The 16,558-nt window shown below is 38.8% G+C and overlaps 1 protein-coding gene across 1 annotated transcript in view; it reads left to right on the forward strand.

The window, feature by feature from the left end:
* Positions 1-12,993, forward strand: part of Rsf1 (remodeling and spacing factor 1) — a 122,015-nt gene extending 109,022 nt beyond the window's left edge. The window contains exons 15-16 of the mRNA XM_021634798.2: positions 2,285-2,473; positions 5,647-12,993. Of these exons, the coding sequence (XP_021490473.1) occupies positions 2,285-2,473; positions 5,647-6,206 (749 nt within the window). The 3' untranslated portion in view covers positions 6,207-12,993. The remainder of the gene's footprint in view (positions 1-2,284; positions 2,474-5,646) is intronic.
* The last annotated feature ends 3,565 nt before the right edge of the window (positions 12,994-16,558 follow it).

Raw genomic sequence — 16,558 nt, forward strand, 5'->3', positions numbered from 1 at the left:
GAATATAAAATAGATAATGAGAGTCAAATATTGACCGAGAATAAATATCTAAAAATAGTTTTTCTTTTTGTAACAATTTTTTTCTCTGCCTTGTTGTGTCTATGAATAGGTGTCGAATCCTCCAGAACTGGACTTTTAAGAGTTACTGGAGTTGTGAGCTGTCATGTGGGTGCTGGGAATTGAACCTGGGTCCTCTGGAAGAGCAGCAGTACTCTTAACTGCTGAGCCATCTCTCCAGTACCAAATAAATTTAATTTTAAAGCAGTTCTTTAGGCGTGGACATGGTGCCCCATGCCTGTAATCCCAGCAATCAGGAGGCAGAGGCAGGCAGATCATACATAGGCCTGCCTGGTTTATATAGTAAGTTCCAGGACAGCCAGGGCTGCATAGTAAGACCCTGTTTATTGTTCTGCAGTTTAAAAATAAAATTCTTCTGAGCAGCAAGATGGTTCAGTGAGTGCATGTTCCCCAAGCCTGAAAACCTTGTATTTGATCTGTGAGACCCTTGTGGCAGAAAAGGAGAGAGCCCATTGCCTTAATCTGTCCTCTAGGCGCCGCATATTCACCAAGGCACTGAAAGGATTGCCCACTGCCACCGCGCCCAGCCTCCATAAATAAATGAAAAAAAAATTTTTTTAATTTAAAGAAAACAGTTACTTTATAAATATGTGATTTTTGCATACTGATGATACAGATGTGTTTGTTTTTACATAAAGAAGTCTTGCCTCAATCCATTTGATGCTGCCAGTCATAGGCCACCTTCACTGTTTCTCCCCATTGGTTTTGATTTGTTTAATTGTCAGTGCTGAGAGTACTGTTTCACAGTAAAGACTGCTATAAGTGTCTTTAGGCTGGTTTTAGAAATTGGAAGTTCTAACGCCATGCCAAAATACACTTAAATATTTTTCGTTAGAAAACTCAACTCAGAACTTGAAACAGCATTAAAAAAAAAATCAAACATTCTAACAATGCAATCCAAAGACTAATTTGATACTTAAATGCTGAGGAATGATAGTAGAGAAATATTTAAAAACATTTGTTTGCTGTAATTAAACAATTATATTTTAGAATGTATTTTTATTTGGGAATTCCAAAGTGCATACTTAAATGTACTTTGATCATGTTTATCCTCTCGCTTCTCCCCAACTCCTAGATCTACCTTCTCCCCTCTCCCAACCATATTGTATGTACTTTGCTTTATTTTCCAGTCCGCCAAATGCAGTCAGTGCACATGGATACAGAGCCATCCATTGGCTCATGCCCATGTGGCCGCGCCCTTACCAAAACTGACTTACTCTCCTCCAGAAGCCATCAGTACTTCCTCAGCCTCTCGGGCCACAAGCCCCTTCCTCGTGTATGGAGGGTTTACTGCCTTGATCTTGTGCAGAGATCCATAGCTCTGTGAGGTCACCCGTACAGCTATCCTTTCATGTCCAGAAAGTTTTGCTCTGGTCTTCCACAACCTTTGGCTCCTTTTCTGTGATGACCCGTGAGCCTTAGGGGAAACATACATGGTAGGGATGTCCTGTTTGTGACTAGGCACCCCATGCTTATTCTCTGCATGATGAGCAATTAGTTGTTCTCAATTGAATGTAATACGGAGTATTACAAAATAGAATTAACAATTTTCCCTGTTCTTTTAGCATTGCCTGGGATCAAGTGCTAGGAAGATGTTCTACCAGCTATCCTCCCTTTATCTCCTCTCTCCCTTCTCCTCCTGTCTTATTTTCATCTACTTTTTTATCTTGAGAATTAACTGTTAATGGTAGATGTTGGTGGGGCTGGGTCTGTTCAGTTGATGCTTGCCTGGCATGCCTGCAGCCCTGTGTTTGATCCTCACTACTGCATGGCAGTGGACATGTATACCCGGCATTCAGAAAGTGGTGTTGAAAGGGGCATAAGTTGAAGGCCAGCCTGGACTAGGGACCTTAGCTCAAAACAAAACAAAAACAATATAGGTGTACATTTGTGATCTTTGGCTTTTTTTTTTTGAGACTGGGTAACTGTCCTGGTTGTCTTGAACTGACTCTGTAGATCAGGCTGGCCTTTAAATCACAGAGATCCACCTGCCTCTGCCTCCCCAGTGCTGGGATTAAAGGTGTGTGCCACTATCACCTGGCTCTAATTTTTATTTTAAAAGAAAATATGATTTATAAAATTTATTCAACTAAAATTTTTACAAATAAACTCTAGTAACACTCTGTTTTTGTAGCCTAATCTAGGTAAACTTCTACCAGTGGATTTAAATTTTATAATTTTTTTTCTCCTTTTTTTTTTTTAACAGAAAGTGACTTTAGCGATGATTTTAGTGATGATTTTGTAGAAACCCGGCGAAGGCGATCAAGAAGGAATCAGAAAAGACAAATCAACTACAAAGAAGATTCAGAAAGTGATGGTTCCCAAAAAAGTTTACGGCGTGGTAAAGAAATCAGGCGAGTTCACAAGCGTAGGCTTTCGAGCTCAGAGAGTGAAGGTAAGTGACATCCTGTGTGTGGAAGCAGGGCAGGGCCGCAATGGACATTGTATAAAAAGAAAATTGATTCAGGCTTGTTGTTTTTAAACTCATAAATCACTAGGATCATTGAGATGAATCTTGGTGTTTTTATCCTGTTCATTAATTATAATTGAAGTAAATGACTCCATAGGATACTGGTTTTTAAAGGTTCCGTTGTATTAAATTCTTAATACAATGTGATTTACTCTGTTCCTTTTTGTTGTTCTACTTTGAAATGACCTCTTATGCACTGAGTAGCTAAACAATTTCAAACTAAATTATCTATTGTCCTTCTGTACTTTCACTGTGATCTGTTTTCTGTAATGGCTTGAGCTGTACTATACCGGAAGTGTAGGGAAAGCTTTAAAATATTCATTCATGGGTTCGAGAGAGAGTGATCAATGGTTAAGAGAACTTCCTGTTCTTTCAGAGGCCCAACATTCAGGTCCTAACCCCCACTTGAGACAGCTCACAACCATGCACAGCTCCATCTTCAGGGAGTCTGGTGCCTTCTGATGTTTGCAGACTAGCACATGTTGGCACAGACTCACACACACACACATAGAAATAAGGTAAATCTTGAGCTGAGTGGTGTTGGCACATGCTTTTGATCCCAGCACTCTGGAGGCAGAGGCATGCAGATCTCTGAGATTGAGTCCGGCCTGATCTACAGAATGAGTTCCAGGACAGCCAAAGCTGTTATACGGAGAACCCTGTCTCAACAAAACCAAAAAACTGATGTATCTTTAAAAATTTTTTAATAGGAATTTGATATCCCTCTTATCTTTGATATTCCAGACTTCTCTAAGTTCATTTTAGAAGATGCTGAGTTTTATCTCCTACCTTTCAAAACGTGTAATCTATCATTGTTTATGATCTGCTTTGACTATTGTTTTTACAAATTAAACATGAAATAAATGTTTGAAAGTGCAAGAGCAGGGAAACATGCATGTAGAAGTCTAAAGGTAAACTTTACCTTGAGTATCTTCATATGTCATAGAGATTAAACTAAATTCATTAATCCAGCCATTAAATGTGAATATTTATTGAACTAGACCCTGGTGTAAGCAATAGGAATAGGACTTGAGGTAGGTGGAAAGGCTATAAATATAAAATAAATACTAGAATATAAGATACTAGATGAAGAAAGGGGATTAGAACAGTGGAATTTCCAATTTCTTTGTTGAGAAAGACAACACTTAGGGGCAAGGTTGGGAATTAGTGGTGGTATATTTGCTGTGTATGCCTGAGGTTAGAGGTTTGCTTCCAAATACTCGTGCATGTGTGGGGGGTGTGTGCATGTGTGTCTGTGTGTGTGACATTTAAGATCTGAAAGAAATGTTAGGTAGGAGTTACATAGTTAACCTAAAGGAAGAGTGATAATGACAGATGGAAGGGCAAAGTGAAAGCCTAAGCTAGCTGTACCCAGCACATTCAGGGAACAGATGGAAGTTCAGGCTTATTAGAGCTGAATGTCTCAGAGAATGAGAGGTCAGCCAGCTACAGTGCACGTGCTGGGACAAACAAACAATTTTGGAGATCATGTTTTATTGGAAGATGGCCATGTCTGTTTACATATTGCCTGTGGCTACCTTCTTAAAAAAATGATTATTTCTGATAGAATATGGGGTCTCACCTGACCAAAAAAGATTAGTAATCTCAGATAAAGACCAGAGCTGTCTAGCTGGATTTTTGCAATGATGGGAATATTTTCCATTTTTGAGTTGATTAAGTCAAGTCATTAAGTACCAACCTTATGTGCCTGTAGAACACTTGAAATGTAGCTGGCTTAAACATGGAACTAATTTAAAATAATCACATGACTAGTATTTATTAAGTGACTAGGTCATTGTATGGAGTATGGATTTACTTTGTTTGATATACTGGAAGTGCAACGAAGTAGTATCTCATGTGGGTTTTATTTGAGAGAGTATCTATATTATCAAAAAATTGAAGAGGAGTACAGGGCAGATGCCTGGAGGCCGGTAGTCCAGGGATGAGATGATGCTGGGTGGGACTAGGTCCATAGTTAAAAGAGTAAAAAGTTACCAAGTTTTTAAGATTTATTTTTATTTTGTATGTGAGTATGTGCACTAAATGGATGCCTAGTTGTCTATGAACACCAAAAGAGGGCATCGGATTTCTTGCAACTGAAATCATATGTGATCATCATTCATCTGAAATGGGTGCTAGGAATATGCCACTTCTCCAGATTTCTGAGGATAGGTTCTGTTGGTAGATCAGAAGCATTTACTGAATTGTTTCATGGGATATCAAGAACTAAGCAGCTTCAGGAACAAAATTGCTGCCAGGCGGTGGTGGCAGCACATGCCTTTATTTAATACAAGGACTCAGGAGACAGAGGCAGGCAGATCTTTTGAGTTTGAGGCCAGAAAGGAAGGAAGGATGGAAGGAAGGCAACAAAACTGCCATGAAGCATTTAGGAGCTATTTTACTTACATTAGATTTAAGATGCCTCTTTTAAACATACATCATTGACTAATCTGGAATTTAGCTTGCCTAAACAGGAACCTCATCAGTTTGTAAATGTATGTGTAGCCACGAGACTGGGCAAGATGACTTACCAAGTAAACACAGATCACGATAAGACATTCACGCTCTTCCAGAGGAGTTTAATATCCTCAAAGATTGTATGGTGAATAGAGTGATCCCCAGTAATTTCCCCTGTTTTTGGTGTTTTGAGAAGGATTTCATATAACCCAGGCTGAGGCTGGCCTTGAACTTATGAGCTTCCTATACTTCCCAAGTATCGGATTATAGATGTGTACTGCCATGTCTTGCTGCAGTTTTAATCTTTCCTTATTAATACGTTTATGTGACTCTTCATTTTTGGACTAAGAGGAGTTTCCCAGGTTGTGGCCAACTTATCTTCACTTAATTCAAGAACCATCAGTCTCCCCTCTTCTTTCACTCCTCCAAGAAACCTGCTTTTCCCCCAAATCAGACGTGAACTACACAATATTTTGCTTAGTATTGTTACCTGTGGTGGTGGGGGTTAGATGCCTATCAATCCATTTCTTACAGAGCAATGTTTTCCTAAGAGCAGAGCATGGGTAGATATGGGAGAGAAAGAGTACTTGAATGTGCGTATGGTTAACCGTGCCAACAGCTTAAATGTTTGTTTATTCTAGAGAGCTATATGTCCAAGAACTCTGAAGGTGACGACCTAACGAAAGAACCTAAGCGCTCTGTTCGGAAACGGGGCCGAAGCACAGATGAATATTCAGAAGCAGATGAAGACGATGAAGAGGAAGGCAAACCATCCCGCAAGCGGCTACACCGGATTGAGACAGATGAGGAGAGCTGTGACAGTGCTCGTGGAGATCCAGACCAGCCTGCCCGGGACAGAGTCCTGCCCTCAGAGCAGGAGAGCAGCAAGAAGCCCTACCGGATAGAGAGTGATGAGGAAGAGGACTTTGAAAACGTGGGCAAAGTGGGGAGCCCATTGGACTACAGCCTAGTAGACTTACCTTCCACCAATGGACAGAGTCCTGGCAAAGCCATTGAGAACTTGATGGGCAAGCCAACTGAGAAGTCCCAGACCCCCAAGGACAATGGCACAGCCAGTGCAAGTCTAGCACCCAATGGGACAAGTGGTGGACAGGAGGCGGGGGCGCCAGAAGAGGAGGAAGATGAGCTTCTGCGAGTGACTGACCTTGTTGATTATGTCTGTAACAGTGAACAGTTATAAGACTGCTTTCCATTTTTGTGCTAATTTATTCCACGGTAGCTCTCACACCAGCGGGCCAGTTAGTAAACGCTGTTTAATTTCAAAAAAAAAAAAAAAAACTCCACTACAGAACGACTTTTTAGAAGAAAAATTTCAACAAATCTTGAAGTCTTTCTGTGAAGTGACCAGTTTTGAACTTTGAAGATTAATAATTGCTGTAAATTCCTTTTGATTTTCTTTTTTTCCAAGTTCATGGTCCTTGGTAATTTCATTCATGGGAAAAAAATCTTATTATAATAACAACAAAGATTTGTATATTTTTGACTTTATATTTCCTGAGCTCTCCTGACTTTGTGAAAAGGGTGGATACGAATGCATTCCAAATCTGTGAGGGCCCAAAACAGAATTTAGGGTGGGAGAAAGCACTTGTGCTTTAGCTTTTCATATTAAATATATATTATATTTAAACATTCATGCCATAGATGATGATTAACAAACTGTTTAAAAGTTCGAGTCTGTACTGTTGCAGTTTGAGTATTGTAGACAACATCGTACATACGTCACTTAGTAATAGCCTTCGTGAAATCAACTTGTTTACTATTGGAGTTAAACACTTTAAATAAAGAAGAGACCATGGAAGCTCCATCATAAAACACTTTAACCTAAGTTTCTGTTATAGCAGAGTTTCTTGTTTAAGAAAAAAATCATCTGAAAAGCATTTGTATAGTACAATGTATAATGAAGCTTTGACAACCAGATTGTGCTAACAGAAAGTCATTTAAATAGCTTTTATGCTGTTGTAATAAGGTGGCGGCCTCTACTACACTGGGCCAGTTGGGGATTTGGTGAAGTGAGTGATCTCTCCTAAAATTCAGGTACACTATATTTGCCAGTAGTGTTAACTCTTGAGGCCACGTGGTGTTAACCATCTGAGATGTCATTTTGAATATAATACATCTAAGCATAACATACATAGTGATGCTAAGCCAACAATGGTTTTTAGTACATTGAAGACTGAGAAGGATTTTTCAGGTGAATTTTTAACTGGTCTATTCTTGCCCTTAGTATCTACTTCAAATTGAAGTCTACAAACAAAGCAGTTCCTTTGGGAGATTTTTAGTTTTAAATTTTAAGCATGTATGTAGTATGTGATTGTGGTGTGTGTGTGTGTGTGTGTGTGTGTGTGTGTGTGTATGTATGTGTGTGTGTTGGAATTTTCTATCTGCCTGAATACATTAGCAGGGTTTGAATGTAGTTCTGGCCTTTGGCCATTATATACTTCTATTAAAATCCATTAATAGTCACACAACCAACAGAATTGAATGAGAACCGCTGATATACTTAATAAACATAACTTCCATTTTAAACATCTCAACACTTTAAGGATAAGCCCTTTGCTTCAAGAATAGGCGGTTTTTAAATTAAATAATGTAACATAGCTGACACTAAAATATGAACTTACATCTTAGTTTCTGTTACAGTTGTGAAGTTTCAGGCATAGCTCTAACCTTGTATAGCTGTAGCGTTTGTGATTCACCTTGCCTGGCACATCCTGAAGCCTTCACGTTGCTTCAGTGTGTGCTTTTGCCCTGGGATTCAGGTTTTCTGTTCCAGTGTTGTCTGTTGCCGGCAATATTGCTGCTGGCTCAAGAAATTTCATTTTTCTTTTCTGATTAAGCATTATATGTAGTAGTCGGTGTACAGTAAACCACTTTTTTATTATTAAAAGCTGGCATTAGACTTGTGTCTTAAAGACCTCTCTGGAAACTTTATGCTCCTACTTTCTGTTCCTCAACAGATAGTGCCCTTACATCTTATCTCCTGGCCTTTAAAATTTAGTGCTGATTTTTTTTTTTTTTTTTTTTTTTTTTTTTTAGTTAACTGAATTTTGGTTTCACTTTAGTTCCATAGAACTTGAGTGTTAATGTTTGCTTTGATTGTAGTGGTGAACTTGCATATGTGTAATAATAAAACAATGAAAGTAGTCTACAAATGAGGATGCAGCAGCCACTGACAGAGCCAGCTGTGGAACAGTATTGTGCTTGAAGGACAGGGCAGGCTTACATTCACGGGCAGTAAAGGACTAAAAAGGAGCCACGTTCACTTGCAAAGCTTACTTTCTAGCTGTTGTTTTACTTGAAAATCAGCTAAGAATAAACTTTTGAACTGTTGGAAACAGGCAGGCAGAAGGGTTCGTACTTGTGTGTGGTAAGTGATTCCTGCTACCAGGCTCAGAAGGTTTCAGTCCTGCTGCCAGGTGAAGCCACTGTGGTGTAAGAAATCTCCCATGTGCCTGTCTACCTCTGCACACACCAGCTCTTGCATCCACCTATCAGCTCTAGTCATCGATTAAACAGATGATTAGAGGTAGGAAATGGGTAGCTAACTCAACAGCATGCGGAATGTGAAGTGACTTATCCTGCTACGGAAAACCCACAGTAATCTTTACAGTAAGACTGAGTATTTCACTTAGCAATTGTCCCACTGACATGGGTTTCTAAACCACTTGTGCTACCTGATCCTTACTAAACTTGAGTGTCAACTTGATACTGAGTGTCTCCCTTCTAACCTTACATTCTCATTACACCAACTGGCTATCAAGAGTAATCCAGGCAGCTAATACACACCAGTTCTTAGTAACCCAGCCAGTTCTGTTGCTCGGCTTTGTTGTTTCTGTTCAGGCTGGAGATCAAGTCCAGGGCCTCATGCATGCTGGCTAAGTGTTCTAACACTGAGCTAGAACTCCTGCCCTGCTTAAAGTTTAGATTCAGTCCCTCAAAGTTTGTTATTTCTCAGAAATACTCACGTGGAAGATGTTCCCAAAGAGGTTTCTGTTGCTGCTGTCAAATAAATGTTCTGTATCAAAAATTCTGATGCAACCATTAAGAACTGGAGAATGGAAAGAAAAACAGTCATGTAGAGGGTAGACTATCTTCAGTCCTTGATAGGTTCAGATTTACAGTAAGTCTGTAGAATATCTCCCTTTCATAACTTTAGTGATCCCCTCCTACCTTTTGAACTGCAAGTGTTGAGCTTGTATCAAAGGGCTCCCAGTAGCAGACTCTTAGTCTACAGCATATGCGTTAAGAGAAAACATAGTATTCAAACTGTTTAGTTTGCCATTTTAGTAAAGTTTGAAAACTAGCCAGATTTTTACAGTTCAAGACCTTAGAATCGAAATAGCGTATGAAAAGGACTCATTAACAACACATTAAGGTTTCCTTGGCAACTTTTTCCAGTGGTCAAAGTTGTAGATTCAGAAGACAAAAAGTTTCATTAAGAATGAATTCATATTTACTGGTAACTTATTTTTTAAAAAGTGATCTGCCAAAGAACTTCAGATACTGTTAGGGGGAAGTAGATTTTTTTTTTTTAATGTTGTTATCCACTTTTTACTGTGTAGTTGATAGAGCCTATCCTATATAACAGACACTTAAGTAAAATACATGTACTAGGGAAACATAGACACTTGTTTAATCAGTTAAAATGATGGAGAATGTGTTAGTTTTTAAGGGGGATGGGTGGCGTTCCCTCTGACGAGGAATGCCTGTTTGGCCTCCTTGGTAGGCATGAAGTGCTAGCCATTCCCTGATTGTTCTGCCAGAAGAATAAAGCACCTAAGGGGTCTCCAACACTCAGTGTTCTTACTCCACTGCAGCTGCCACAGCAAAGCAGGTCTCTAGTTCAGGGTGGCGGCTCAGCTTTAGAACAAGTGTTCGGTGGTTTTTCTTAAGAGGAAATGTGTATATGCGCACGTTGTGGATAACTACTAGAATACTGAATCATCATGAACTTACTAAATATATGGCAAATAGTTACGACAAAATAATGAGTATACTTTCAACTATAGAAAGTTTAAAGAGAAAATTAGTTTTTCTTGAGGGTTTGACATTCTCAAAATAGATTTCTGGTTCTCTTAGGAAGCAGAGAATGCCAAGACCACATGTATGCTGTAATCAACATAGTCCTTATCTGTTTTAATATGATCAATTATTGAACTCCCAATAAAACTCATTCCTATTTTATCCACCATTCCCACTGTAAACCTTGGAAATGGCAAGCAACCTAGCTTCTGGTTTATTTCCTTACTGCTTTTATCCTAATCCTGAAAGGATTGCTATTCAGTTTTTAAACTGAATTATTGTGTTATGCTTCCACTTAATTTTGAACATCTTTCACTCCACCCTAAATTATTTAACATTTTTTGAGTGCCAAGGTTTACCAGATAACTTGCTGCATAACACTGAGGACAAGTCATTCCCATGTGAACAGTCATACACCAAAATAAGGTAGACTTGGTATTGAACTGCTTTAGATTGTATACTCAACAGTCATTCAGACAAACCCTCTCAAAAGTTGGTTAGAACAGAGTTCCCTTGAAGTTTTTCACTCCTTTTGGTTATAGATACAACTCCCTGCCCACTTCACATGCATAACACTTTGCTCCAGGAGATGCTGTCCTGGCACACACTAGTAGGGTTTTTACCTTAATGTTGTAGGTCTGTCTGTCCTGTACACACGGTGTGTGATAGAACAGAAATTACCAGATGAGTAAGGCTTTACTAAGCTCTAAGCAAACACTTTGAATGAGAACAAAAAAATTAAGGAACTGTATTTGTGGGTTTTCTCTCTCTCTCTCTTTCTTTTTTTTCCAAACTGGTACAAGCTAGAAAATGTGCGAAGGACTGAATAACCTGCCTTGTTCTTTTTGCCACTGGATTATGTAAGTTAAGAATGAGCTTGTTTAACTATATATATATTTTTTTTACTCTCATCAGTTTCAGAAGGAGTCTCAGTTAAGTGGGGTTTGTTTGGTCTGTATTTATTGCATCCTGGCCATGGGCCAGGAGCCTGCATGTTATGTTTATGGACAGCCAGAACACAGTCTTGTGGAACTTAATGGCTCAAGATCTTTTAAATCATTTAACTTATTTTGTACGTTGCAAAAAAGAAAAAAAAAGTTTATTTTGCTTGAGAATCACATTTTTTTATAACTGTACAGCTTTTAAGGGATGGGAGGTCGGGAAATACCCTAAAATAGGATGTAGATTTTTACAGTTGTGTTTATGCTAGAACATCTATGGGAGCATTATGTAATTAAACCTCAAGTTGTTTAAAACCTTGTGCCATGGTCTTTTTCGTTCTGTTGCCCTCTAGTAGAGCTGGTGCATGTCAGTACTGCGCTGCTGTTGCTACAAGCCTTGAGATTACATGAAAACATGTTCCAAAGCTTTCATATCATTGCATGAGCACACCTCCCCACCCCCCGTGCCCACATACACAGGAGGGAGAGAGGGAGAGAAATACAGTTCCTGTTAGTATAAATGGGTCTTCAGGATCAGTATAACTGTAACATCCAGAACCTGGCAATCTGTGGCCTATTCTTTCAGTGCATGACTTTGTGGTGCCTGTCTAGGGTGTCGTTGATGTTGGTGTGTTTTGTTCTCTTATCAAAGTAGCTTCTTGATCATAGTGTCTGGATAGTACCCTGCCCAAAACTCTCATTCAATTTCATGTGCACTTTAAGAAGGGATGTCCTATGTTGAGACGGAGGTGGGAATGGGGCAGGGCTAGTTTCTCATGTATAAGAGAAGGGAAAACTAGAATTGTTTGATTATACCCTATATTTTCCTAATGCCACACAAATAATCTGCTGAAACTTGGCAGGAAGGGAAATGACATTCAATTTTCAATCCCTCCTTCTTTGGTAAATAATTTTCTAATCTCTCAAACTGCTGCTGCTGGCAGTCTCCCACAGCACATTTTTACCATGCCGTAACCACACCTTTTTAAATGCCAGTTTTTTGTTTTGTTTTTTGTAATTTTTTTGTTTGTTTTTCAAGACAGAGTTTTCCTGTGTAGCCTTGGCTGTTCTGGACTCGCTTTGTAGACCAGGCTGGCCTCGAACTCACAGCAGTCTGCCTGCCTCTGCCTCCCCAAGTGCTGGGATTATAGGTGTGTGCCACTGAGTCCAGTAGATATCTAGTAATTTTATCATTCTGATTGACTACCTGGATAGCATAACTGTATTCTTATAAGGGATTAAGTTCATCTAAATGTGTCATAATTTCTAAGTAACCTTCATCTGTGGGCAACTATTTGGGAAATAATTTTCTTTGCTATCTTCACCCATTTAAAAGCGTAGGCACCACGAGTTTCAATGTGAAGAGTATAAATTCCAGATAAGCATTTGTAAATTGTCTTATTTCCAGGAAGCATCTGGTCAGAACATGTCTTAGATTTTCAGATTGCTTATTTGAAACACTTTATTTTCCCTATGCATAAAAGAAAAATATTGCTGGAGTAGTTCTCAAAATACTGTTTTATATGCGAGCTTACGCAGAAGCTCCAAGACTAGCATCGCACTAACTCTTGAGGTAATCATGTTGCTGGGTGAAGAGAAGTTTTAGTGCATTCTCACATGATAATAATGTAGCACTGCACAAGGAGGTGCAAAAAGATCCGGAAACATGATTCCGATAACACAGGTCAAGTTTATGTATGAACAGTATGCCTGAGAACTTAAAGCTTCAGAAGTATGAGAACTGCAGTGCATAGTTGTTTAAATATAATATTCCTGTGACAACCAAAATATGTTGTGGCTGGTGCCAATATTTTCATTAATGAAATGTTGATTGTCTCATTACAGTCTGATCAAAATTCTCAATGTGATAAGCCAGGCCTAAGCCATTTTTATAGCTATTGGCCTAACTATGTAACTTTTTTCCCAAATGTTTTATTATAATACTTGTCATTTCTTTCACTTAATATATGTCAATTGTCATAATAAAAAGTTTAAATAAGTCAATGTACTTAGCATTGTGTTTGAAAACTTAGTTTATGTTAAATTTTATGGCATTATTGGAAGCTCAAATTTTTCAATAACTGGTTTGTAAAATGTTAAGATGTTTTGTATCACTTAGGAATGGACTATTATTATATCCTGTCTAGAAAGGAAATTTACAAGTAAGTCAACTCCCTCAAAATATTTTTTAAGGCTGTTTGTCAGCTAAGTATTTAAACACAGGAGAACACTCCTCTTGGATCGTGTTCCTCAGCCTCTGCAGAGCTGACACATCAAAGAGCGCAGGACTGCCTTCAGCAGTCTTTTGGGAACACAACTACACCAGCCAACAGTCAGGATAGGGCGAAGGTGTTTAGTTCCTTTCCTGGCTGGAGCATAGGTGTGCGTGTGTGTGTTTGTGTGTGTGTGTGAGCGCGCGTGTGTGCGTGCTTGTGCATGTGCGCATGTGCACAAAAGAATCACTGAGTACGATTTTTTTGTTTTTCTTTTCTTGGAGTACTTAAAGTTTTGTTTTATTTTATCCAGCAAGCTAGCAGAGTTCATCAGTGCTTGAAATTCTGACCCAAAACTACCAATTAACATTTACATAAAGAATGTGAATCGGGATTTTACTTAATAGAATGAATGCTGGTAAGCAAATGGTCAGTTATAACAATCTGAGATTCTTTAAAAAAAAAAAAAATCATCTAAAAAGTGACAGTGCCATGTCAGCCTTAGCAGTTTTTTTTAATGTTTTTATTTTCTGTATGTGGGTGCTTTGCCTACATGTATGCCTACCACTTGCATGCATGGTGTTGTTGGAGGTCAGAAGAGGACACTGGATCCTCCAAACTGGACGGTTGTGAATCATCCTGTGGGTGCTGGGAATTGAGCCCTGGTCCTATGAAAGAGCAGCCTGTACTCTAACTGCTGAGCCATCCCTCCAAACCACAGCTTTGACAATTTAAGCATCTTAGACAGTGGGGCTAGAACATAGCTGTCGACTTTTATCCTAGATTGAGACCAGAGGACAGTTTCCTTTAAAAACTAAGATTTGAGGCGCTAAATGGTGATCATTCACTCCAAGTGGAATTACAACAAAAATGTTTTAAATTTTATGTATATTAGTGTTAAAGTATCAGCTCCTCCAGAACTGGGGTGACAGACAGTTGTGAGCTGCCGTGTGGGTGCTGGGAATTAAATCCAGGTCCTCTGAAAGAGCAAACAGTGCTCTTAACCACTTGTCTCTCTCTGGCCCCAAGACAAATCATTTTAATGAAATTAAATGTTAGATGTTAGGACCCTCCTGGATGAGACAAATGCTTATATAATTCTGACTGAATGAGTTCTTTAAGGTTACTTACTGAAAGTCTAAATGACAATTGACAATAAGAGGATGTGACCTGGTGTATACAATATTAGTGCATGCAGTCATATCCTATAAGAAAAGTTAGCTAGAACCTATAATACAAGTTCACAGTATAGGCCACCTTCCCTATTCAGGAACTCTTGCCCACTTGAGAGCCACGTGACCCAGTTTTCCATCTTTCTCTTTAGCCTGTCTCCAAGAAGACTCCTTTTGCAGCATCGCCTCTGTCTGTGTGTCCATGACCTGGTAGCTTTTCTGTTACCTTTCAGCCTCTCATCTCTGTTCTCATTATCTTTGGGCTCCTTCCTTCTGAAGAATCCTCTCTGTGGGATGGTCTTCCTTCAAGGATGAAAAAGGTGGGTATGTTCCCATTTAATGTGTCTTTTCATTATTTCTTGCTTGATTTGTAGTGTTTAAAATGAACAGACCTTAGAATTATTAAAAACAATGAATGTCTATTACAGTCTGATCAGGATTCTCAGTGTAATAAGACAGTTTAAAACTATTGGCCTAACTGTATAACTATCTTTTCAAAATGTTTTATTATAATACTTGTCATTTCTTTCACTTAATATATGTCAACTGTCATAATAAAAATTAGAACTTTTAAGTGTATATAAAAGTTCTTACAAAAATATCACTAGTTTGTAAGAGAAGGTCCAAGAAGCAAACAGGCTCTGTGGCAACAGCTAAGCTCCATCATCAGAAACTGTTACAGAAAGCTGACACAACCGGAGAAAGCACCCCACAACTCCACCCCTACTCCTTTTGTTTTCTGGTTTTCTACTGTCTATTTGTCTGCTCTTTAACATTCTATTTGCAAGTGGAACACCTGTAATTATACTATCATCTATCCAAACAAAACAGATTTCATTTTTCTCTAGAGGCCAACAATAAAGAATGTAATGCTGATAAACCCTCATTAGAACATGTGCCTGTGTTCTAATGATACTAATTCTGATCTAGTAAGAATGGGTCTGTAAGCCTAGCTCTTACTATTACCAAAAGGCAGTGACCATTATAACCCTCTTATCTTTACAGACCTCTGTCAGTTGTTTCCAGGTAATGGTTCATGTAAAAATGATGGAGTCCCAGTAAAAGTAATAATTACCGGGCACGGTGGTGAATAACAGCACTCAGGAGACAGAGGAGGGAGAGTCACAAATTGAAGGGCAGCCTGGGCTACACAATAAGTGCTAAAAATCTTAAGCAAATCACTTTAACTTTAACTTTAGCTTGTAAATGGTCGTAACAGCTACCCTGCCTGCCCTCACAAATTATTATAAAGGGTAAAGAAGACACTGGGTGAGGAAATCACTCCTTGAGAAAGTAAAACACTGTACAAATGTGAGATGTACTAACTGCCTACTACCTATGTTATTCACAGGGATTCATATAAGAAGCAAAAAATACAAACCTTCCCATTTCAGTAGCTGATGCTGGTCTGTTGATTGACACATTGCCTCCTCTGAGCCTATCATTCTGAGTGCTTGAAGGGATCCTTCCTAGAATTAAGATCCCTTTCTTCACTTATAAATTGAATAAAAGGTTTTGCCATGGGGTTGTTTCTATGTAAAAATGACTCTGAAGACTTGTTTCACCAAATAAATGTTTTAGGAAAGTCTCAGATTAATAATTTCTCAACTTAGTTTCATGGGCTACTTTGTTTTTAGTCTTGGGGATTCAACCGAGGGCCTTACACATTACCCCAGTGCTCAACCTGAGCTCCATCTGCTACCCTTGTAACAGACTTTGAAAACCTCTTTCTGAATTCCCCAGCTTAGATATAGAAACCACACCTATCAAGTTTTTAAACTGGAAATTTAGAAATTATATTTTATCTCTCTTCTTTGTGTATCCATGTCTCCACTTTCACATCATGCAGGCAGCTCACAACTGCCTGTATCTTGAGCTCCAGGAGATCCAATGCCCTATTCTGTGGGTACCTGCACTTCCAGGAATTAAAGAATAAAAATAAATCCTTTTTAAAAAATCTAAAGATTGTTCTGTTGAGAAGATCTATCAAAAAGGGGGGAAAATAAGACAAAACCCACATCCTTCATGTTATGTCATCCAACATAAAACAGCCCTGTCCCAGAAGATACGTCAATTCTCCAGTCAAAAAGGTGGAACCTAGAGACTGACCAGGTCTCTCCACTAGGTTTCTCATTACCAAACTCTAGCTTGTGAGTTTAATGCCTCAGGTCTTACCTGTAAAAC

The sequence above is a fragment of the Meriones unguiculatus genome, chromosome 14 (genome assembly GCF_030254825.1).
Source record: "Meriones unguiculatus strain TT.TT164.6M chromosome 14, Bangor_MerUng_6.1, whole genome shotgun sequence".
NCBI classification, from domain to species: domain Eukaryota; kingdom Metazoa; phylum Chordata; class Mammalia; order Rodentia; family Muridae; genus Meriones; species Meriones unguiculatus.